We start from the raw sequence: 23433 nt of genomic DNA on the forward strand, positions 1-23433 counted from the left end.
AAGCAAGCCACCACCCTTCCAGACTAACTCTGGCTGGAAGTTCACAGAAGCTGTTCTGTTGGAGAAATGAAGCTGCTGGGATGAAACCCCAAGCAGAATCTTTGCTATTTTGTCACATTAAAAAGTTTACATTTAATAAAACCAGGGGCCTCGGGATGGAGGTACAGCATCTGCTGTGACAGTTTCTGTCTTTCTTTTGTTTTTTGAATTTTCTCTCTAATTAGTTTATGTTCCAATAAATTCTTAATACAACAACTGCTTTAAAAACAATTGAAAATAAAACAAAAAGAGGAGTTTAAATTGCTTATGGCTTGCTTTGTATGGCTTCCAGGCATTTCAGCAATTTTGCTAACAAGTATCCTGTAACCTATTTCCAAAGGCCACTGGCAGATAATTATATTTGGTTAATTTACATACTTTCGGTTTATAATCCTAATTAGTTCTCCAACCAGTAGTCCCTAGGCAATATGTAGTCTTACCTCATTTTATTTGCCATCCCTAATGTGCAAGTTCTCTTCTTTTAATTTACAAAAAAAATGCTGTTAGGTTTGGTTCAGGGCTTTCCCATTTCAGTGCACATCTGAACTGGGTGATTCCACGCTGATTTAAACCCTATTCGCAAGTAAGTATTTTACATTTTTATAGATCTTGCATCTGGGAGAAGTTCAGCAGTTCAGGGAAACTGACCCCAGTTTGACACAGAGCCTATTTTTATTGCAAAGAATCAGGCCAAATTCTGCACCAACCTGTATCCAGGGCGTCCCGTTTACATCTCTGGTTCACCGCAGGGCCATGCGTTGGCACAGGACGGGGACTGAGGTGTTGGTCTGTAACCGTGTCGTACTGCTACCACGGCAAAAGCGGTGACAGGGTGTGGGGCAGTCGGAATGAGTAACGGCTGCGTGAGAGCCTCCGGGGAGCTGCGCACACGGGCTCTGTGAGGGGCTCTGGTAAAACCTCTCAGGCTGCCTGGCAATTGCCTGTTCCCCCTTTGTGTGTTTAGGATCTCTCCCTGCGTATGTACTATTCTGGGCTCAGTTATCACCCGAGCTTGAGATTTACACTCGGTAAAGTGGCTGAGGAGGAAGGGAAAAGGAGGAGGATGGAAATGAAGATTTATACTTTCAGGTGAGTGACGCTCCCTTTAGCTCCTTCCAGGTTTAAATAAACTTCAAAAACACACTTGGAGTGAGCCTCCCCAACGGAAGGAGCACATCTCTCCCAGTGCTGATCCCTGCAGGAGTCTGAGTAACTGGGGTTGAAGTTGAGTGTCCAGCCAGGGTCAACCCACCACATTGAGTCAGCATCTTGCTGTGGGACAGGACCCCGTGCCCGGGCTGTGAGGATGGCTCTGCTGCTCTGCAGGGATGTGCAGCAGTTGGTGGAGAGCGTTGGGTTTCAGGTAAAGCCTGTGGTAAGACAGGAGACGCAGTCTCCACTGTTGCATGGAGATTTCTTGCATGAGATGTCCTGTAGGCAACCAGAACAACAATTTCAGTTGTTATCTTTTAAGCACTGGGGTATGTACTATAATGCGATTTTTAGAAAAGCTGTTGGATGAAATATTTCCTCTTAGGCATCAAAGGCTGCTTTCTAGTCTGATTCATTTCACTGTAATGAGGTCAGGTTTGGACTAACATTATGGTAATTTCCAGTGTTTCCTTGCAAGCAATAACAAGACTCAAAATCCCCCTTTTCAACACCACATTAAGTACTTCGATAAGGCAATGAAAAAGGGTGCGTGGTAAGATAACTGAGAAAGGAAAAGGAAAATCTGCAGTTTGCAAAGCTTTTGCCCGGATTTCCAGGATAACTGATGGATTCTGTGAACTGATGCTAGTTAATAAATCATAATACTAAAGGAGAGAGGTGATTTTTAACTGAGCAAAATAACAACAAACGTTTACTGAGGAAAAACTCAAAAGGTGTGAGAATAATTCTTGGCCAATAACTTTATTTCAACATCTTAAAGAATGTAAACTTTATACTGTTGATGCTTTGGTGTAATTTCTACACATCACACTTGAATTCCCAAATACGTTTCTGCTGTTACACACATGCATACAATCCTCAGCATTTATATAACTGATGCCTAAAGGAACCACTACCTGTGACGTTATTCCAAAGGAGCCTATTTTTGAGGAACACCTTGATGATATTTCTTCCTCGTTAGAGCATTTCAAATCTTACTCTGGTATTTCCAGGTAGACTAAAGATGGCTTAACTGTCTTTTCATGCCTGGTTTAAGGATTGTGATTCCACACTAATCATAGCTCTGCCTGTGCATCTGAATTGCTGAACTTTAGGAGAGGCAGTGTTTTGCATCCCACCTGCAACTGGGATGAACAGAACATGAACTCGGAGTAAAGCAGATTCGAGACAGAGATAGCAAGAGTCTTATGTTGAAGGCAGTGTGTTGTATTTGTACAACATGTATTGTTGTACAGTTGTACAAAAAATCATGTATTTTTTCCTACTGTACCACTCGTAATGATCATGGCTGGTAGTATGTCAGCTGAAATCCTGGCTCTAACAAAGTCAATAGAAGATCTTTCATAGGCTCCAGTAGGACTAGTACTTTATCCCAAAGGAAAATACCGTTTGAAGATAAATTTACAGAGGCTTATTGACATGAGTGCCAGATTTCAAGGGGCAGTGACAATTTACATGGGCTGAAGACGCGTTTTCGGGTATGTAAAAGAGTTTACTGTGGAATATGGTAGACATGCATTCAATGCTAATTCAGTGCTAGTCCACAAAGGGAGTGGAAAAACCCCCGAACAAATCTGTTGTTTGCTTCTTGATAACAGACAAGAGGCACCGAGAAGCTATTAATCTCTCCCCTTCCAGCTTTTCACTTCCATCATTAAGACTATAATGTTTGCTCTGTATAGTTATGACAGAAGAGTCCAGAACAAAAACTTAGAAGGGTTTGGGAGCAAGTTTTCTGTGGGGGCAAGGGAAAAGGGAGAGGGGACGGAGAATCAGGGAGGTATTCATAATGAGTCTATGTTACTTAATCCAGCAGAATATTCCAATTTATAGCTGAATTTTTAATTAGAAATGGAAAACAAGAAAAACAGTGTGATACCTCATTGACATTTAGTTTTTGTCTTTTTCACCATTTCTTTTAATTTATACATTTATTTGCTTTATATATGCTTTAATCCATGTATTGTCCGTTTTTAATGCAAACCCACACTGAAGTTTGTAGGTGGGTTTTATATACTACTAAGAAACCACAAAACAAAGCAAAACAGGAGAGTAGAAGTCCTATTTCTTTGTCACTTACAGGTCATCTTAAATGCCTTGTGAGTTGAAGATAACGCATTGCTTGATTCTACTCTTGATACTCCTTGTACTTCCCTCTTGCCTCTTCCCTCCATCTCTCCTTCCCTCAAGAAAACCTCAATCCAAATTCCCCCCAAAGTCAGGACGCAGGTTATTCTGTTAGGTGTGACTCCGGTAGGCTGTCCAGGCGTTTCTGCAGCACAGGAGCTACACTTGAGGGAAGAATACTCTATGTGGTGAAACCAGAAGGGAGTCAAAAGAATTTAAAATAGTTTGAAATATAAAACAATAATTTATTTTACTTCATTGTACTTGTTAACGTTTGTAGCTAATGATGATTTCATGAAACTGCTTTTATAATTCAATACATTCAAATCTATAAAGCAAACAGTTACTACCATGGCCTTTTCAAATTCCACAAACTGTCTTATATAAACAAATTAGCTGTACATGCACATTTTTTTCAACAGGTTGCAACATTTGCAAACATGCTTTAAAATCCCTTAAAGCTGCAGTATACTGTACTTTGCTTCAGGCTTTTCAGATGAAACCTATATACTGTCTTCAGAAACCCTAAAAAGAAAAATATTTAAATGTTGAGCATAACTCTAAAACTGCTGTTTGATAAATGTTAAATATTACAAGAGAATGACTCTAATTCTGAGTTTAAACCTTGAGCTAAATATTGATAAACAGCACTCTGTGTAGAAGTGAACAACAGCAAAATAATATCACAAAATATGGTTTCACAAAAAATACATGTGCAGTTGCTCTTGTGGGTTTTTTGCTTTTTTTTTTTTTTTAGGTAAAGAAAAGCATGGGTACCTTTTGATATGAATATAGTTTAAGCAAATTACCTGTGTAAGTATGGTTAATACATTTCTGATACTTAAACACTTCATGTAAAAGGTAACAAGTAAAAAAAGTACAATCAGTATTCCAAAAAGCACTGCTAATATTGCCTTTGAAGGAGATGGGCAAGCTTCTTCCCCACTTCATAATGGAGATCCTGGCACCCACAGTTGTAGAGTTCAGTATTTGAACTATAAACTCGATGACTGTATCTTATATACAAAAATCTTGCCACATTGAACGAGGCATTGATTTCTACCCCAATGGTAGTGTTTTATGTACATAATTTAGCAATGGTGATTATACAGTAGTCACTGACAGGAAGGAATTGTACACCCGTGTGCCGTCTGGTGACTTTGTTCCATGGGTTAGCAGTTCTTGGATTGTCATCCAATTGTCAAATATTTTTTTATTTCTCTTCTTCATCATTTTTTTGTGGCTCAGTTCAATGATATTCATCTCTTTCTTTTCTTCTGCACCTTGCTGTTCCTTTAAGCAATCTAACCTGCTCTGCATCATAAACTCACGCCTCCTCCTCTGCTCCTTCGCTTTCACTAAATGCTGCTTCCGCTCTTCCTTGCTCCAGTAACGGCCCATCTTCATTTCACTTATGGCATCATCATCGGTAGTCATACCACTGCGCTCCTCCTTAATCTTTATGGCACGTTCTCTCAGCAGCCTGTCCCTGACCGGCCTCTTTGTAATGTAGCGGGTCCCATCGCTTCTGACCTTGACTTTCCACTCCATTCTCGGTTCACTCTGGCTTGAATTAAAGTCTTTGCACATACTCACCAGACTCATTTGGCTCTGTGCATACTCCACCGCTGACTTCTGTTGGATCAGCTGCATGTAGCTCTGATAGTGCTGTGCGTGGGCAGGAATATGGGCATGCTTATATGGAGAGTGATGGTACGGGGAGACGTAGGAGCCAGAAGGCTTTTGACCATGAGTAGGGCTTTTGCTTCCATCACTGGCTTTTCTCTCCTTGCTTTCCAGCTGCTTGCCAAGGTCAGGATCTTTAGCAGAGGCATGGCATTTATCAGTGCTGGATTCATGACTTTCTGAGCTAGCAAATAAATTCTTTTGGGAGACATTATATGCCACTGCCCCCTCATTACCTTGACAGTTAATGCCTTCTGCAGTTCTGCGCAGCGAATTGTCAGGGGAAATCTCCAGTGTGAGTGGTGTGCTTCGGCAGCTTTCGCCTGTGTTATATGCACTCGAGCTATCCTTGTCAGACTTCTCAGGGAGCTCCGTAATGTCTGAGAGCTCGTGCCTGCGAACATCGATGCTTGTGTTATAGTTGCGGAACCCGCTGTTATGTAGCATCCAGGGCTCCCGGTACTGATCTTTCAGCTGCTGCATTTTATGGGCTCTCACAATATTCAAGCACTCTAGCTCAATATTGCGCAGCTCCTCATTCAGCATCTCCAGCTCTCTGTCAACACTTTCTTGGTCGCTTTTGCTCATATCCAGCGTGCTGTTATGATAATACAGACTGTAAGGGCTGGCAGACTTCACCTGGCACTTCAGTTCCAGCAGTTCCCGGAATCGTTCGCATTCGTCTACAGGGATGCCAAGGAAGTCGACGTCTGTGCAGTCGGCCGAGATAAATGATTCATTGCTGAACTGCATATCGCCACTTCCTAGAGTGTCATGACTGTATGTCAGCTTCTTCTGGCTCCCTAAAGTGTTAGAGGAGGTGGTGTGATCATCCGCGTTGTTTTCCTGCTCGGAGCTCTCATCGTTGCGAGTGCTGTCGTCTGTGCGCCCCACACCACTGTCCTTCTCATGCTGGTTAGATAAAATAGTGGCTGTATCTGTGGTACCTCCATCTTCCTCATGCTTCTTCTAACAGCAAAAATGAAAAGACAGAAAGAGAAGTTATTGCAAGGACATATAAAATATTTCAGGGTGTTTATCTTTTCATAGTTTTCTTAATCTGTCACCTGTTACAATTTCTGCATCTTTGTCTCTTACTTGCATGGAAAGAATATTAACAAGAACTCATAGAAATGGTGACTGAAAACCCAGCATGCTGTGGATGACCTTTTCACAACTTGAGGTCTGCTTTTCAGTTATATAGCAACAATGGTAGAAGTCACATTTTCAAATTGTTTCTTCTCCCACCTAGGGTGCACAAAAGTATCTGGTTCTACTGCGGTGCCAAAGTGAGAATACGTCCCTTCAGAAAATGTGGCTCCCACAGAGGATGTAGAGTTATAGAAAACTTAGGGGAAAAAAAACCGCTAGACAAAAACTGAAAATCTAATCATGAACTTGTATGGTTGCATTAATCATGGCAGAACGACAGGGAATACAGGCCCAAATCTGTGGCCCTGCATAAACTCTGCTATGTAAAAACTTTTTCTTTGCCTTTCTTTCATATATCGATCTTATTTCAGTCATTTGCCTGAGTTCTCCATTCAGATTTTAAGGGTTCAGGAGGCAGGCTGTTTTCAGTATGTGCATGCATATCAAATAGGAAATTTTGTAAGTTAGGTCTCTGTCTGCTATATCTACTATACACCTAGCTTGTACTTCCCTCAGTGACCACAGCCAGAATGGTGGATTTCTATTTCATTTTCTGTGATCATGTTCTTGTAAGGGGCAAAATAAAAAAGGTAACATTTGGAAACATTTTGGTCCCCCAGATGAAGTTTGTGGATAGTCATGTAATATCTTGATTTTACAGAAAGTCCTTTTGCCTTGATCGTCATTCAAGACACTAAGTGTATTCAGTCAAGCTCAGTATTGGAATATTGAGTGCAATGTGAAGCTTTGACACCGTTGCACAACAGAATGGCAGTACCTGCTGAAGCATGCTGGCAGTAAATTGCATTGCCTGGTGGTGCTGTTCCTCTAACATGTCCATGTGCAAGTCATCCAGAAAATCATTTCTGTCATCATCCATCCATCCTTCATCCAGCTATGTGAAAAGGGAGGGAAAATCAAACCAAATGTTGTCAAAAGAATGAAGACTGATATAAATTATGTGCCTTCTTTGTGGAAAGTGATTGGGAAATCTTAGGAGATTCCTTCCTGTGACAGTGCCGCTGTGTCCTGGGAAGGAGCACGCATCTCTGTGTCCTAAGTGCAGGTATTGACTGTCCTACCTCCATCTCCAGCAGCATGGTTTTATTTCCAACAGCCCTTTATATATGAAACAAAACCAGCCTTTTCATCCATGGAAATACTAGTAAGAGTTGGCGCTATTTTGGTTTGTGCACGACTTGATTAGGATGTATAAAAACACTCCAGAGCCCAACACTTGAACGCATCACTTGCGAGGCAGCACCAAGGGCCAGAGGGAAAAATGCTTGCTAGGGGTCTGTAAGACTTTTTTACTCCCAGCCTCGCTTACCCCCAAGGGAAAGATCAGAAACATCTAGGCTAACAGGATAGCTGTGAGCCTGACCCTGTGTCTGCAGGTGCGTTGGCAAGGGTTGCTCTCGAGGAGCAGAGACAGATCAAACAATAGTACTCATGGCTGTTTGTTCAACATCTTTGTTGTGCTAATCCCTGCTCTACAAAGGGATCTGGTTCAACCTTTTAGTACAGCTGAGGATGCTTCTTGACAGTATTTAACTACATTAAGAGATGGTGTATAAAGGGCCAAATAACAGGTGTTTTAATGAATGAATAATCAATAGCTGTAGGAATTAGAGTTCAGTATGTTCTTTAAAGCTATGGCTTGAAACCATCCATAATACCTTGCGCTGATGTTTGTAATAACATTGCAGCATATAAATCCCTGAACGTCTTATAAATTGAACTTTAATATAAAATATAGGTATAAGTACTGTGACTGCTGAATTCCATTATTTTAGACTGTATATATGTCCAGTCAAACTGTATAAGTATATATGGTTTTAGGTGGATTTGGTGGATTTAGGTAGGCTTAAAATTCTTCAAAAGATGCTAACGGCTTTCTACAAAACAGTAACTCTTAATTAAGACTCGAGAGGGGGTTTTTGTTGCTGCTACAGTACCTGAATTTCTGGTCTTGCAACAAGTAAGGAGATATTCTTGCTCTCTTCGCTGGTGAGAAGTGCCACAGCTTCTTCTCGGTTCTGTACCTCTATGCCGTTGATCTTTAAAGAAAAGAGCAACAGAATGAAATCCTTTCATAGGGATACTTAAATGCTGCTGAGATGAGCTCTACAGAATTGCAATGGCTGGATAGATCCCAGCGCAGCACAGGCCAGGCACAGTCCCCGTTCACATCTCCGACCATGTTGTTCAGATAAGTGTTGGGCAAGTGTGTTGGTCTGGACACGTGAAGCTGTTCCATACTTCTCTGTGATGTGCAGAGTCTTGTTATGAGGACAGAAACTGGAGGAGGAGAGTTGGACAGGAGCAGAATCGTAACATCAGGTCTGGTGGGTGGAAAGGAACAGGAACATCCTTGTGTGGGACAGGTGAGGCTGTGGATGCTGCTCCCGGAGACTGAATGGGATGTGGACCTCTACTCGTGTTAGTGTCTGTGCAGAAGACAGACCACTTCTGACAAAGCCCCTATGGTGTAGGATTGTTGCACTCGGAAGACAACTCATTCAGGCACAGAGCAGTGGGTGTTCAGCCTGCTGAACTAACATCCCTGTGAATAAATAGGGCTGCCCGGAGAGATTCTGCAAAGAGGAATAATTACTCGGGCCAAAATAGAGGGTTTCTGTGGTAGGAGGAAGACTTAAAAGTGGGAGTGTATCAGAACATGTGCAGGGAACAGATGACATCTGCTGACAAAACGCTTAGCCTGCAGAGTAGGGCCGATACAGGGCTTTACCTGGCCAGGACTATCAAAATCTGACTGAGAATATGGCAGAGGAAGGGGAAATATCCTCAGAAAATTAAAAGGAAGCATATGAATACCAGTCTGAAGGGAATGATTTGTAAAAAAAATATACTGAAATAAAGGCATTGTAGCAGATTAGTTTGTTAGCAGGCTTTCAACCATTTAAACACGTACCTGAATAATGCGATCCCCTTCTCGGAGTCGACCGTCTTTTGCAGCAATACTGTTGGGATCAATCTACAAAGTAAGAGAACTGTGAGTGCTTTGGAGGTTTGAGACCTCAGTATTTACTTCCCGTTGTAAACCCAGTATTGGTAATATGATTGATACTGTAAGCCAGTGTGTCTGTCATTGCTGCTATATCTGTGGTGGTTACGTCTCGCTTAGTGATTACAGGACTTTTCCTTGCTTATGTCAGACAAAGAGAAATGCAAATTAAAATGACCAAGTCAACACCAAAACATTTCTTCCTGAGATGTGTCTTCAGGGCATGTAGGCTTATCATGTTTGCATGATATCAAGTTACCTCATAATTTAACATTTTGCTTTACAACTCAGTTCTCTGAGTAGAACCAGTTTTTGCATACAGAACGGGAAGGATTATGTCTAAAGTGATGCATTTTAATGGAAGATTTTAGGTTTAGTTATGAGTTTCTTTCCCCAAACTGCTGCTCCTAATTTGAAATTGATCTGCATGATAAAAAGACTATGTATAAAATGCTACTTATTTCATGAAAGGAGGCAAAGAGAGACAAACGGGCCCCAAATCTTTGCAAATAAAAATGTGTGTGGGTGGCTTTTTTTTTTTTCATTTACATTGTTTCTGGAATAATTGAGAACAAAAATTAAAGGGGGAATATATTAAAAATACTTTGACAATCTGAAATTGAATGCTGAGACAGTGTTAGGGGAAAAATGAACGTTAAATGTTAATATAACAAAGTTTGACTTCAATGGATGCAGGATTTCACTCAGTTTGGAGAAAAGGAAAAATAATTAGATTTCTTCCAATTACTGCATTCTGGCTGTTTTTCCAACATGGTACAAACAGAAGACAAATGTCTTCAATGCCCAACACTGCAGTTTAAAAGACAAATTGTACCTTATCAGCTCAATCTTACCTCACTCACATAAATACCCATGTCATCTTCATCATCCGTTCTGTAACATACAGTAAGACCAAGCTTGTCCTGGCTGTTCACTCTATGTAAATCTACTTCCTGAGGTTTAAAAAAAAAAAAAAGAAAAAGGAAAAGAAAATACATTCAGTGAGACACTGGTGACTGATAGAAGCAATTTTTCAAATACAATGAAAATATTTTGCTTAAGTGATATAGTGGATCTCTTTTCATTTCACTTGTAGACGAGGTTAACTTACTGAGCAAAACGTGATTATACGCAGACAATCAATACCTGGGGCATTTTTGACCCTTCAATCAATATGAAGTAATTTTGAAAACGGACCTTTTATTGATCTTAAAGAAGAAAAATTGCCTATATTTCATCTAGTGGTAAGACTTCAAGCGCTAAAATACTTATGAAGTATGATTTCAATATTTGCCACAGCTGATATATATTTCCTTATAAGCAGGGAAATTTTCTGGCTTTTTAGAGAAAAATATAATACTCTATTACCTTAACTTGTGTAATTTTCATGAAACGATGTAATAAATTTCCCGAAAGCGTGACTGAAGATCAATATATTGTCAGCAAAGCATTCGGTATTGGTAATAGAAATATAATAAGCACTTCAATATCTTGTAAGGGTTTGGTTTCAGCAGGTCATGGTTTATTATTCTAGGGCTCTTTGGTGGTCTTATTAGTCTTGGAGACATTTAAGCCATCTTAAAAATGTATGTTCTTCCTCTATGCTTTTTTGCCACGAGGATTTCATGTGGGTTATTTTTTTTCCTACGTTTGTTGCTGCTCTGTGACACTGGTTGGTATAAAGGGTTGTAAAATCCACGGGGCTACCCACAAGCTGTGGGATGCTCCTGGCTGCTGCGCAGTCAGTGGGACCATCCATGTAGCATCTTTCAGCTCTGCCACCTTGATTCTGAGGGACGTCCCGGGAGCCTAAGGACCCTGGGGAGCCTAACACGCTTAACCAGCTTATTGCGACCACTGTGTTGGTCCTGAGGATGCTGCTGTAGGGAGGAAGGATCTTTCTTCATAGGTCAGAGGTGTAATAGCAACTGTAGTTGTGTTTTTTACTTCCCTTAGAAGAGTGCTTGGAGGTGAGCGAGGCTTTGAAAGGTCCCACTTCACTGCAGCTAACGCCAGGCAGGATGGAGGAGGCGGCTATGGGGCTCGAGCCCCACTGCTGCGAAGGGAAAGAGTGGGACCAGGCAGAGAAAGACGGCATGGCCCATGCGGGATCCAAGGGCTGTCCCAGCCCAAGGGCAGACCCCGAACCGCGCGCTTGTGCTTGGACACATCTGTTCCAGTGGAAAAGTCCTGATAACACGACTCGTTATTTCTGAACGTCTCTCTGTTTTGACCTGCGCTGTGCCATTTGTAAGGGGCAAGACAATAAAACAAGCTGATATGAATAATTTATTGGCATGTCTAGATGACAGCTGCCAAGATCAGCAATCTCATGTTATTTACTTGTAAACATGTGTAATTTTTTTTTTAAAAGAAAAGTAGCTGTAAATGTCAGTGACATTTCAGATGGTATTTAAATGGTTTCAATCAATAGTATCCATGGTGAACTGCTGCTCTTTTTCTCCCTCTTTTGTTACGTAAAAGTTGTGAACACAATGCTTTAATAGTGGCGGGTTTTTTTCAGATTTCTAAAGCTTTTGGGGCTTTCTAGAGAGGAGATGGAAATTCTTCAGAAGAAAAGACGAGACAAAGTGGATTCGATTCTGTTCTCATTTGATCCTTGGGGATGCCGCTGCAATGCGTTTATTCTGCATTTAATCATGGTGTGAACCGGGGACGAGGTGGGAATTTGTGCATTGGGCGTAATTCAGGCCTAGAATGATTCCCGTATTTCCTGCATACTTTAACAAAAAGATTTCATGTCTTGAGGAAAGTTTTTATATAGTTTACTCATTTGACAATGTGGCAATGAAATAGTGGCAAGAAACTACTGCTGTAGCTTATCATACTGTTTGTCATACTGGTAAATGAAAAATATATATAATGCTAAAAAAAATCCCCACAAAACAAACAAACAAAAAAGCATGGTGATTTTGGCCATTATTTAAATAGGTCCTATGTAACAATAAACACTTGCCAGCACCTTTTGGAGTGGAAGGAGAGGAGGGAGCAAGCTATTAGTTTCATTCTTACCTGCTGCATGTTTTGAATAACAATAGGTGTTTTTCCAACGTAATATAACTATGAAGTGTATTATTATAATTACAAAATAAGGATGGGTTTACATTTAAAACGCACCATCCAAGAAATCACCTGTGATATACTAGAAGGTAATAAATCATCTGGTAAATTAAACATTATATATTTTAAAAGGAAAACAGATATACATTGTTTAAAAACACGCTCTCAAATAAAGCACCAAAAGGCTAAAGCAAAAAAAAGTTCTTAGAGCAGGTGTTTAGAATCTGAATTTTTATGAGTAATTAGTTGACAGACTTACCCTTGGGTACAATCCCTCTAGTCCTTCGTAGGAAAAGAGTAAGTGGGTTTGATGCTACCCAAATATGATAATTTTGTGTACTTAAAGATAGGAACAGCTGCTTTCTGGTGGGTCTTTGCATCAATAAAGTTTTAATATAATCATAAAGGTTTGAAATATTTGAGAGAGAAAAGTGTGCAATTCCAGCTGGAGTTGAAGAACTAACTCTAGAGTCTTCAAAGCAAAGATTATTTCCCATGCTCAGAATAGAGTCTGTGTAATGCACAGATGCATGTAAAGGAAAAAAAAGAACAGAAAATTGGTACCTCCAAGTACAGGTAATTATGGTAGCTTGTGTAATTGTACCAGGAATTAATTAAACTCTAGGAATTCATATGTACCTAGAGAACTTTGAAGGTGTAAGTTCACGTGCTTGCAATGCCACCGCACTTGCTGTTTCTTACTCCTCTGCCTTCAGCATTGCACTTCTGGAGAGCCTAGGGGCCCGATCCTGCGAGCCCGCAGCGTTCTGCGCTCCCGCTGCAGATGGCAGCCGCTGCGTGCACAGCAGCAGCTGGACTGCTTCCAGAGACCCTGCTAGACGCGTGCTCTTTCAGATTAGTCTGGTGTACTGCGTGGTCTTGAGATGAAAGAATATTTAGTGCTCAACTGGGGCTTGGATACTCTTGTCATGAACTCTGTATAAAATCATATGAAATGTATCAGCCATCTATGCTGCAGAAGGGAGACATTGAAGTATTCAACACCTGGCCTAGATCTGCAGAAATTAGTTAGCAGACAATGGTGGTATGCACAGAGTGTGGTAATGTCGAGGCTGTGTTAATATGATGTAAAAATTTCATCTAAGATACAACTTTTACACACACAGACAACTAAAATCTGCTTCTTTAGATCAAGTAAAAGTGACATTTTGAGAGATGTTCAAGGGAAGTTTTTGTATGCTATTTCAAAACAGAGTCTGCACAAGAGAACCGTCTGAAAGATTATTGGCTCCGTATCAAACGTAGAGCCAAGGAGGGCTCAAAGAGCTAGTTACCAAAATTCATATGGCATTTGTAGCAAGATATGAAGAAATGAACATGCACTATGACATTACACCTGCCACTGCTCATAATAATGAATTAGGAGTAAGTGATAATAGTAAATTAACCTCTATAAGCTCAGAAGATCCTTCATTTTCAACAGATTATTGAATTATTGTACTGCTGATTTAAAATTATGACCTGCCTGCAAATTTATAAAAATCAACGTCCTTTCTCTAACAAGACAGAAATGAGCAGTAGAAATCTGAAATGAGAGGACATCGATGGGTAAAAAAAATTCAAATGTTCAGAAAGCATTACCCAAAGCTTGCATGATAAGTACTCTGTCCTTTTGTGCCTCTTTGTAAAAAGCGGTGGGTTTTTTTTTTCTGTGCTGACTTCTGACATAACTGACCAGCAGGGCCCAGTATTTTGCTATTCCGTTAATAGCTTTCACCCAGAAAAGAATGTCAGGGAAATAAATATAAAGAACTATTTCCTTTTATACTGTGTGAGGCTGCCTCACTACCTTTTGGCAACTGACCCTGGTACAGCAGGGGGAAAAAAAAAAATCTTGTTCTTGCTGTCTTGAAGCTAAAGAAGGTGATCTTTACATTTGTCTTTTCACATAAATGTGGCTTTCAACATAGGTAAAAAGCAAAAACCCCACCCCTTTTCAGAGAAGAAAATTTTATAAAACAGGTTTTCTTTCCAAAATTCTTTGCCCTAGAGAACAAGTAAAAATCTACCTGGAGGTTTCTGTGCCAGCCCAGCTCTACGGTGGTAATTCTTTGATGGACCACAGAGACTGGACTAGCTTAAGTCATCAGTGGTGCCGGGGAAGGCTGAAGAAAAGTGCTGTTCACCCTGATGAAAAGGGGTTTAGGGTAACTTGAAGGATGCCCAGGCTCTTTGCCAAGCAGATGGCCAGTGGTCCACGATTAATACCTTTCTCATGCAGTAAGAGGTGTTAAGGCCAGGTTGAAGTCCTCCAGAGAGCTAAGGGCGGACAACCTTTCAGTATTAGCTTGTCAGCAAGTTGAAATGTTTTACCACATTTGGATTTGTTCCAAACAAAGAATATACAAATACTTGTCTTTAGAAAGTACAGTTGTGAGGCTGAAGGGAAGGTACTGCTTTTTAAACCTTTACATTTTCAATCACTGCTGGAGCAGGACTGCTAGGGCTGAAGTCTTTTGTATTCAGAGACATACTAATGCCTTGAGAAGCTCCTGATCAGCGCAACTCCCTGCAGAGCAGGAGTTTTCCACTGAGAAGAAATATATTCACATAAAAGATGCTTTCAAATGCTTTACAACCAGGATGGAATAAAAATTGCAGAGCGCCTGCGATGAAGCCTACTGATTCTCATGTTCCAATAGTTACTTCTCGCCTCCTCCCCTCCCTTGCAAATAGGTTATTGGAGAAATGGAAGAAAACTCTCAACCAAAGTAGGAAAGTAGAATAAAGGGGAGAGCTCGAAACCCTGGTACTCAGCTTTTATTTATGGTTTCCTAAAAGCACTGAAGTATTAATTTCAAATTTTGAAGCATGGATTTTGGTGCTCAGTGTGTTCATTATTTGCTGATCAGATGTTGTGGTTTTGTGTCGTGAACACTCTGCGAGCTGTGTGCTGGGATGGCAAAAAGCTATGTGAATGAATCTGTTGTCCTTCTTCGGTCTTTTGAAGTGAAGAATTCGCTTCTGTCCAAGATTGAGTGAGAGTATCAGAAGGAGATTTCTTAGCAGTTAGCTAACATTTCGTGTAATTTTTAATCTCCAAGCTATACTTAGTCTCAACTAGCTATTCAGCTGAGTTCAGTTCTGTTCTCTACTCAGAAATAAAATGAGACCTACGTACAAGTTGCATATAGAAAAGGGTAAAGACAGAAAGTCAGATATGAGAGAACAAGCCCTCTTCATGTAGAATGTTCTTCTTTGTAATCTGAGAAAATTAACACACTGAAAAAGCCCTCACTTGGGCTGCGTGTCTGACAGTTGGACAGACTTGTTTGAATCAACATATTAATGCATAACGCTGCTGGGGAATCCTGGAGTGACATTATTCTTCCTTTATGAACCTGAAATGACTTCTGGCTGGGCCTCTGTGAAGAATGTATGTACTTTTAATTTATAATAATATAGTAGTTCAGGATTTAGTCCCTCTTTCCTTGTGGCATGTAAACTTCAAAAGAAAAGAAATGGTATTTATTTATTTTTGTAGTAGGGAATATATGGCAGTTACCTCTGAGTCATCAATTTTAAGATAAATGTTGAGAGATAAAACTGAGAACACAATTTTGGCGTCTTGGCAATACTGCCAGCATAAATTCCTTCCTATGGATATTTACATTAGAAGCTTGTTGTGAACTTGGGTATTTCACTGTTTTTTGTCTTGTTTACTTGTTACAAATCACTAACCAGTCAGTTATAGACCATAAAAGTTTAGATGAGGAGCTTGAGATTTAAATTCAAAGCACATTTTATGGACATAGAAGCCCAGAAGGCTGACTTGATGGCTTTCTTACTTCAGACATTCCCGCTGCAGTCAATGAAACAGTGCCTTTGTGGTCTTTTAAAACGTATCTATCAAAAGGCAAACAAAAAAGCAACTAGCCAGTTGAGTCCCTGTTAGCACTTTGACCTTACCATTGATCATAGTCTCTACGATTTGAACAAGAATCTTTAGTGGTTTTTAAGAAATACTATTAGGCTACAGAGACTTTTCTAATGTTCATCTCCCTGTGTTACCGAGCTGATCACCTTTTGCCATCAAGCACTATATCAATGTCAAAATTATTAATGTTGTGATTTAAGGCATATTAACGTCTGGCTACTGAAGTGCATGTGTTTAAACTGTTTTCAGCTCAACTGGTTGACCTTCTAATGGAAGCAATATAATTTATCCACAATATTAGATTTCCTAAAAGATAGATTTTTGAAAAGACACTGGCAGAAAATACTAATTTGTTCTATGTTTTCCCTTAAGACTGAAATCTATATTGTATTTGTTTTTATTTAAGAAAAAAAAAAGGCACTTGTTTGAAAAGCGAGGCCTTGAAGTCTGCTAAACAGCATTTGTTTTACTGGCACTTTGATTTTATCCTGACTTTGAATTGCGTTTGTATACAGAGATGAATTACTACCAGATCTGCAGAATTTGAGAACAGCTTGCAAATTTTTTATGGGGTTTTAGTCCTTGATCCTGCAAACACTTTTATAGATGGGAACAATTTTGTGCTCATAGAATGACTGAACTCTGCTCCCATTGAAGCTGTTGATAATTCTACCACTGATTTAAACACAGCTACAGACAGGTCAGCATTGCTGCTTGGACAAATAAGCGTTAGCAGGACCAGGATCTAAGAAATCAGAAGTGCAAGCAAGCTAAGAGTAAACTATTCACCTACTGATAATCTCGAATGGATTAGCTGGGTCAGACATCTCTGGCAGTATTTAGTAGTATTGAGATATTTTACTGCTATTTATTACAAATAATTAAAAACACTTCAGTGGGTCAGTACTGCTTAAGTGTCTTGCAGAACTAAGGCCCACAATTTATGTGCTGTAATCGGAATGGTTGGGAGCAGGTTATTAAAATTAAGAATGAGAATACTGAAGATGAACTTCTGATGGGGTATACAAGTAATGAAACCAAAAGTGATTTTTAAAGATTTGGCAGGAAAATGGACTTGCATACCTTTGTGACTGGTTCAACTTTTATTATCTATAATTTTATATGTATACATATGTAACTTTTCAGGAATGAAAAAGGGAGGAACAGCTTAGTATAGTGGCATATCTATTCTGGTCTTGTCTTGTAAACTTAAAATACTTCTAAATTATATGATCAAGAACATCTGTTTCTCAGCTGGGGAATATTTAAGGGAAACTCATACATTTTTACTGTGACTACATGGAACCAGGTCCTGCCACTCAGCAAACTTGCCAAGTCTTTCAGATTTTCAGATAGTCTAAATCAGTATAGTTATACAGAATTTAATTAATGGAATCAATGACTTCATTATTTATGTTAATTTGTTAGCTGAAGATCTGGCTCATCAGTCCATGGCACAGAGTTAAATACACTGTTAAAGGTATCAGTAAGGTTTGCAACCTGCAAAGTAACTAACAAGCAATGTTATTACAAGTAACTGCTTTGAAATGTCTTTTCACTTTATATACAATATAAAGACCATGATATGCACATGTTAAACTTTCAGTAAATGAAATAGTTACTAAAGACAGACTAAGTACCTCTAATTCCAACTCATCTCGGTCCATTTCCTGATGAATTCCTCCCATGTAGTCATTTGGGTCATAGTATTCATGCACTGATGGATGGCTGGAAAAAAAAAAGGTGTATTTTAGGACAGCACTCAGTACTCTAGTTAGCATATTAATCCATTCCAAGCTTATAGCAAGTCATTGTGAACATTGATGGACGAACAAACCAAGAAGTTGCACGTGGTTAATTATATGGACTATACCATTTACACCAATAAATGTATTAAACAAAAATTACATGTATTATAAGAGGAATCTAAGACATTTGGCAGCTGATGATGAATGAGAGACTTGTAAGGAGTCTTAGTATTTATTAATGATTTTTCTCCAACTGTAAAGCTGACTTGGGGAAAAAATACACAGAGAGAATAGCGGCAAAGTAGGGTAAGGGGTACTAGGTGACAGCTAAGTGGGCAGATATTTGCCAGGATTCAGGATGAGAGGGAATACTAGATTATTTACTTTATAAGCTCTGGTTATTTGCAGACATGCAAGTAAAATCATTCTTGCCTGATTGGTATTTTTACTTTGCCTTAAAGACCCAAAATTGTATCAGATTGCTAAGTATTATAAAAATAATTTGCCACCCGACTATTTGGATCAACAGCATTCTATTGATTGATTTGAATGCAACAGGCTGTGCATAATGATTTAAATACTATTTAAATACACACCGCTCTTCACATGGCCATTCACTATTGGCATGCTGGTTTTTACAACTTGAGCTCTCCGACAGTTTCACTGTCTATACTTTGGAAGTTGTAAGCAGTGTAATGCTCTTGTGATGGCTTTTTTCTATGCTGGAATTTTATTTCTGCAATGAAAGTAAACTCCCTTTAATTCTCTGTTAACTGCAGACATGTTTCTTTGTTAAGTGTGAGGCTATTTACGTAACAGCATCTGCTAATTGGCTGAGATACCCAAGTTGTTATACGCAGGCTGGATTAATTTGAATGGGATTTGGAGAAGTTACAGGAAGCATTAGGAAAAAATGACTCTGCACATGCTGGGTGACAGCACACTTGAATAGCTAACTGGCTGCCCTTGTACGTAGGGATAGCCGTGAGGCAGGCTATGTGGTTAAGACCAACATCTACAGCTCAAAGTAAGGCCACTGATGACGCTAGCGGTTGGAATCTATGTCTAACGACTAAGGGGCAATAGGAAGTTACTTGATAGGACTGAGCTGGTATTATGCAGGCATGTTGCAATCTAAATGGTTCATTATAAATTAATCTTTGCCGTTTTCCTCATGTATTTGGTTTTGCAGTTGGGAAGTCACAGGTATTGATATCTCTCTTGCAATTGTGTTTGGGGGGTACGCAGTGTAGGTGCTCTAGGAATAAGTGTGTCCTCTCCACAGGGCTCTAAGCCCTGCTGCTTGTTCACCGCAAACAAGCTCAAAGCTAGCCTTTTGTCAAACGTTTCCACTAAAACATGCAGCTGTGCTTGAATTTTCAATGGGCTGGGAATACATGGCCGTGCAGTAATAGCTGATGGAACCATCTTTCAAGCAATCAGCACCGAGAGTCGTGAAAGGAGCAGACATTGCACACAGAAGTCCAGTTCCTGGCTGAATGTGTGAATGTTAACGTGCTGTGAAAGTCACTTAGGAGCAGTACAGGATCAGGTGCCTGTTGTAGTCAAACTCTTTCCCAGGAGCGCTGACAGGGATGTTCGGAGAGGTGCGCCGGGGTGTGTTTGTGTGCCGATGTTCACAGCTCAGGCTCTCTTGTGGGGTTCCCCTTCCAGAGCTGTACTGCACAGCCAGGACATGTGCACACTAGCACTGCCTCTCACCGTGTACAGGATCATCTCAAAACCAGGTATTGCTGTGGATTGACCAGATCACAGTCTCTCATACACAGCAACTGAGACGTTCAGAATCCTTTCTATTACTTTTTCCCTTGTGGAGATGTGTGGCAAGATGACAGGCAATTTGCATGGGTTCCCTGGGGAGCCGTTTTCCTCTTGTACAGCGTGTGAGGGCGTGGTGTGTGTGTGCCAGGAGATAATTGTCATTTTTATTTGTAAGTACAAAAGCATCAAACTACCATTAACAATAATTAAAGTTTGATTCTAAAACATCCGTGACAGCACTGGTAAGTAATTTTAGTCCTAGAAAATAATTTATTTGAGTAACGTTGCTGCAGGGTTATAATAAAGTAATTAATACACTGGAACAGAATGTAGCAGCTCTTAGCATTACACAATTTATGGCAGCCATAAAAAACAAAGTTAAAACATAAGCAACCCAAAGAGGCAGTGAGAGGAATTACAAGAAGCAATAACTTTATCCATCAAATGCCAGCGAAAAATGAGCTTTATGAGGCCATGTTGTGACTCAGTGGCATTACTCATGTGAGTAATGGCTTGCTAGTGTGTAGAAAAATGAAAATGTTTTGAGTTATGGCTAATGGTGTATGAATCCTGGCCACTTCTGGGAGTACAGGTTCACCAGCAAGTAAAGATGAGTTTGTGAACTACTTCTAAAACGCTACATTAAGGAATGCAAGGATTTTCAAGGGCTTCACAAACTGTTACTTACTCTTCAGGCAGGAGGTATGGGTCTAGCACAGAGACAGGTGGAGTAGGTGAGCCCATCTTGCTTAGAGCCATGATGTGTTCAAAAGTGATATCTGTCTGTGTGCCCACATCTACCAGCTGAGAGTCGTGAGGAGTGAAGACCTTGGTGCGTGGAGTTCTTCTCAGGACCTGCACCACAATGGGCTCCTTGGCTGTTTTGAATGCTTCCACTGCCTGCTCGTGTGTCGCTTTAGATAAATCCTTCCCATTGACCTGCGGGAAGAAAGCAAGCAAAGCAATGAGAGAAACAGTCAGAAAGTGGAGGACATCTTTGTTGGTTTTGGCTGTTAATTTAAAAGACTCAGCTTCTATCTAAAGGTATATACAGCAAGTACTAGGAACTATTTATGCAATGTTATGCATCTCATTTTCCCCATTCACGACAGTAACTTTACAAATCCTGTGCTCTGCTTTTTATTTTGATAGTTAGATTTTACTGGGCTCGCTCTTTGAGCTGAACTACAAACCAGCATCCCATTTGTTTCTTGCAGATTAGAAATCCCTCAGCCCTTGTTCAAACAGAACAAGTTATTGATTCTCCTGTAATTTCTCTAGTTTTTGTTTGTTTGTTTTTTAATCTTTTAACCTTTTTGCTGAACAGAACTACTGGGACAAGATCTGAAATTACAAAACTATGTATTTGTGTCTGATTAACAATTTTTTAGATGAAACACAATGGTGGTACCCAGTCCACTGCAATAAAAAACTGCATTTTAGGGATGGGCATGGATATCATACTGGGATAGTGAATGGAAATAATAAGGAAAAAACAATCATGGGCTTTTTTTCCAAATAACTTTTTGTCTGTGTAGCTTGGTCATTTCCCATGCCTAGATCTCACCACCATTTATCTCCTGGTTGAGTGAATACTTATACATAACAGAACACCTTTACTAAACGTGACTGAGAGACCCCACCGAGAACTACCATTACTAGACGTGCCAGGCCATGGAAGGTGGGGGTCTGAGGAGAGAATTTGAACACAGAGCCCTCCTTTCTCAAAGGAGTAGTGAAGCTCCTGTTCACAGCAGCCAAACCAAGATGAGGCATTCAATTTTAGTACAAGGTTTACAGTTTCAAATCTTGGGCAAGCAGAGGTGTCCTTCCTGATCCAGAGAGAGGTCTTGAGCACTTCCAGCCCACTCTGGCTTTGCGTTTCACTCATGCTTAGTTTCCTTCCTCACATGGTTTCTAATGAATTCTTCCATAAGTATCTAAGTCTACCCAGGGGCTGTGAAAGAGATGAGGTCGTATTTCTCAGAATTTTTATGAAGCTGCAAAACCATAATTCTCGTTTTGAGTTTTGGTTTGTGAGAAATTTTAATGTTTCTGCGTGTCTCTGCCTGGATTGTAATTTTAAGGGAGCTAAACACAATGAACAGTGTGGGATGAACTGAAAAAAGGCAACTGTGGTGAAAAGACTGAATACGTGCCCGCTTCCTGCTGTTTCCAGCCCAAGATGGAGATTTCTTGTGAAATTTGGCCTGTTTATTGAGACGACTGCAAATCCAAAAGGTCTGTGGGCTCATATGCAAAGAACTGTGTTACAGACATGGTGGGAACCACTGGTAACTCCAGCAAGTTTTTATCCTCTTTTAACCTGCAAACTGTTGGAATTTTAATACAGATGAAAAGAAACAATTAAAGAGAAGCTGCCCAGAGCAATGTGTTAGTGAAAGCTGTATAATGAAATTACAGTCCTAAAGTATCATGCTATTGTATAATTGTTATCACGTTCTTTGGACTGGTGGGGCAAGTGTTGGCTGACATGTAGAGATAAACTGCAGTTCGAGATTTGAAGATGCTACTAGCACTGACAGTGAGGACCCTCTATCGCAGCAGTCCTTCTCACCAAGGAGCATACTTTGTTTATGTATTTTCTTTATGAATGATGTTTTACACTGTACTCTTTCCAATCAGACAGCTATTCGCTTGATAAACTGCATTACTGCATCCGTAATCAGAGGTATGAGTTGCACAGTGGAAACTGTTGCCTTCTGCATGAAAGTGTATGGAAGAGTAGCATATTTTTTCTAAGGCATAAAAATAATGAATTGCCTTGATTTGGACATAAATGCAATAGTGTCTAGCCTCAGGTATTAGTGGTGGCTACTACTTTGTCATTTAATCATTTTTGTACGTGTCTGAAATGTATATGAATGTGGTGACTCTGCCACATTAGCTTCTTGAATATGATTGAAAACTCTAAAATATACATCTGGATTCTGATATCTCTGCTTATATCAGATAGCACTTAGTTCACACTGTGCTATACCATGTTTAGTCCCATTAAAGTAAGTGGGGCAACTGAACAGGTAACATTACTCAGCACAGTAACTGAATTTAGCCCATACTTAACGTATTGCCCGCAGCAAAAAGCTGGGTGATAATAAAGAGGGTTAACTCAAGTGCAGAATCGATTGAAAAGGCTAAATTCCTGCTGAATTACCTTGTGCACATAACACTTATTACGCTGTCATCTTTGGTTTATCTTAGAGGGGCGATGACACCAGGTTTTTTGTGAAGCCAGCTGAGAATGGAAGGTGTTAGCATTACATTTACATTACACAAACACTTGTATTGACCACAATTGCTCACAGTAATGCATAGCATGTAAAGTTTGGCCTGGTCAAATTAAATATCATTAACTCGCCCAATTGAGCAGATTACTTTAAAACAATTTGTACAGCTGTAAAATTAAGTTCAGTGTAATGTTTTCTCTGGAAAAAGGAAATGCTGATTATGGTTCGAGTTTTATTATTTGCTGCAAATTAAATGTTGCACATTTTACTGTGCGCATCCTCATTTTTTTTTTTTGTACAACTAAATCCAACAAGCTATCTAAATTGCAGCGAGTCTAATGGTTTTCAGAAATGTGCTCAGAATAACTCTTGAGCAGGAAACTCTTCATGTGAGCTGCTTTCTACATCTTTATGCTAAAAAGTGGTAAAACCATGCAAAGGATAGCTTTCCAGTTTATTCCCCAATACTGT

The 23433-nt window shown here is 39.9% G+C and overlaps 1 protein-coding gene across 2 annotated transcripts in view; it reads right to left on the minus strand.

The window, feature by feature from the left end:
• Positions 1-1939: 1939 nt before the first annotated feature.
• Positions 1940-23433, minus strand: part of PDZRN3 (PDZ domain containing ring finger 3) — a 148302-nt gene continuing 126808 nt past the window's right edge. For both annotated transcript variants that reach the window (XM_076346662.1, XM_076346663.1), the window contains 7 exons: positions 20403-20653; positions 17825-17912; positions 10060-10158; positions 9113-9175; positions 8136-8237; positions 6956-7072; positions 1940-5994 (listed from right to left, as the gene is read on the minus strand). In XM_076346662.1, the coding sequence (XP_076202777.1) occupies positions 4444-5994; positions 6956-7072; positions 8136-8237; positions 9113-9175; positions 10060-10158; positions 17825-17912; positions 20403-20653 (2271 nt within the window). In that variant the 3' untranslated portion in view covers positions 1940-4443. The remainder of the gene's footprint in view (positions 5995-6955; positions 7073-8135; positions 8238-9112; positions 9176-10059; positions 10159-17824; positions 17913-20402; positions 20654-23433) is intronic.

The sequence above is a fragment of the Aptenodytes patagonicus genome, chromosome 8 (genome assembly GCF_965638725.1).
Source record: "Aptenodytes patagonicus chromosome 8, bAptPat1.pri.cur, whole genome shotgun sequence".
Lineage (NCBI taxonomy): Eukaryota > Metazoa > Chordata > Aves > Sphenisciformes > Spheniscidae > Aptenodytes > Aptenodytes patagonicus.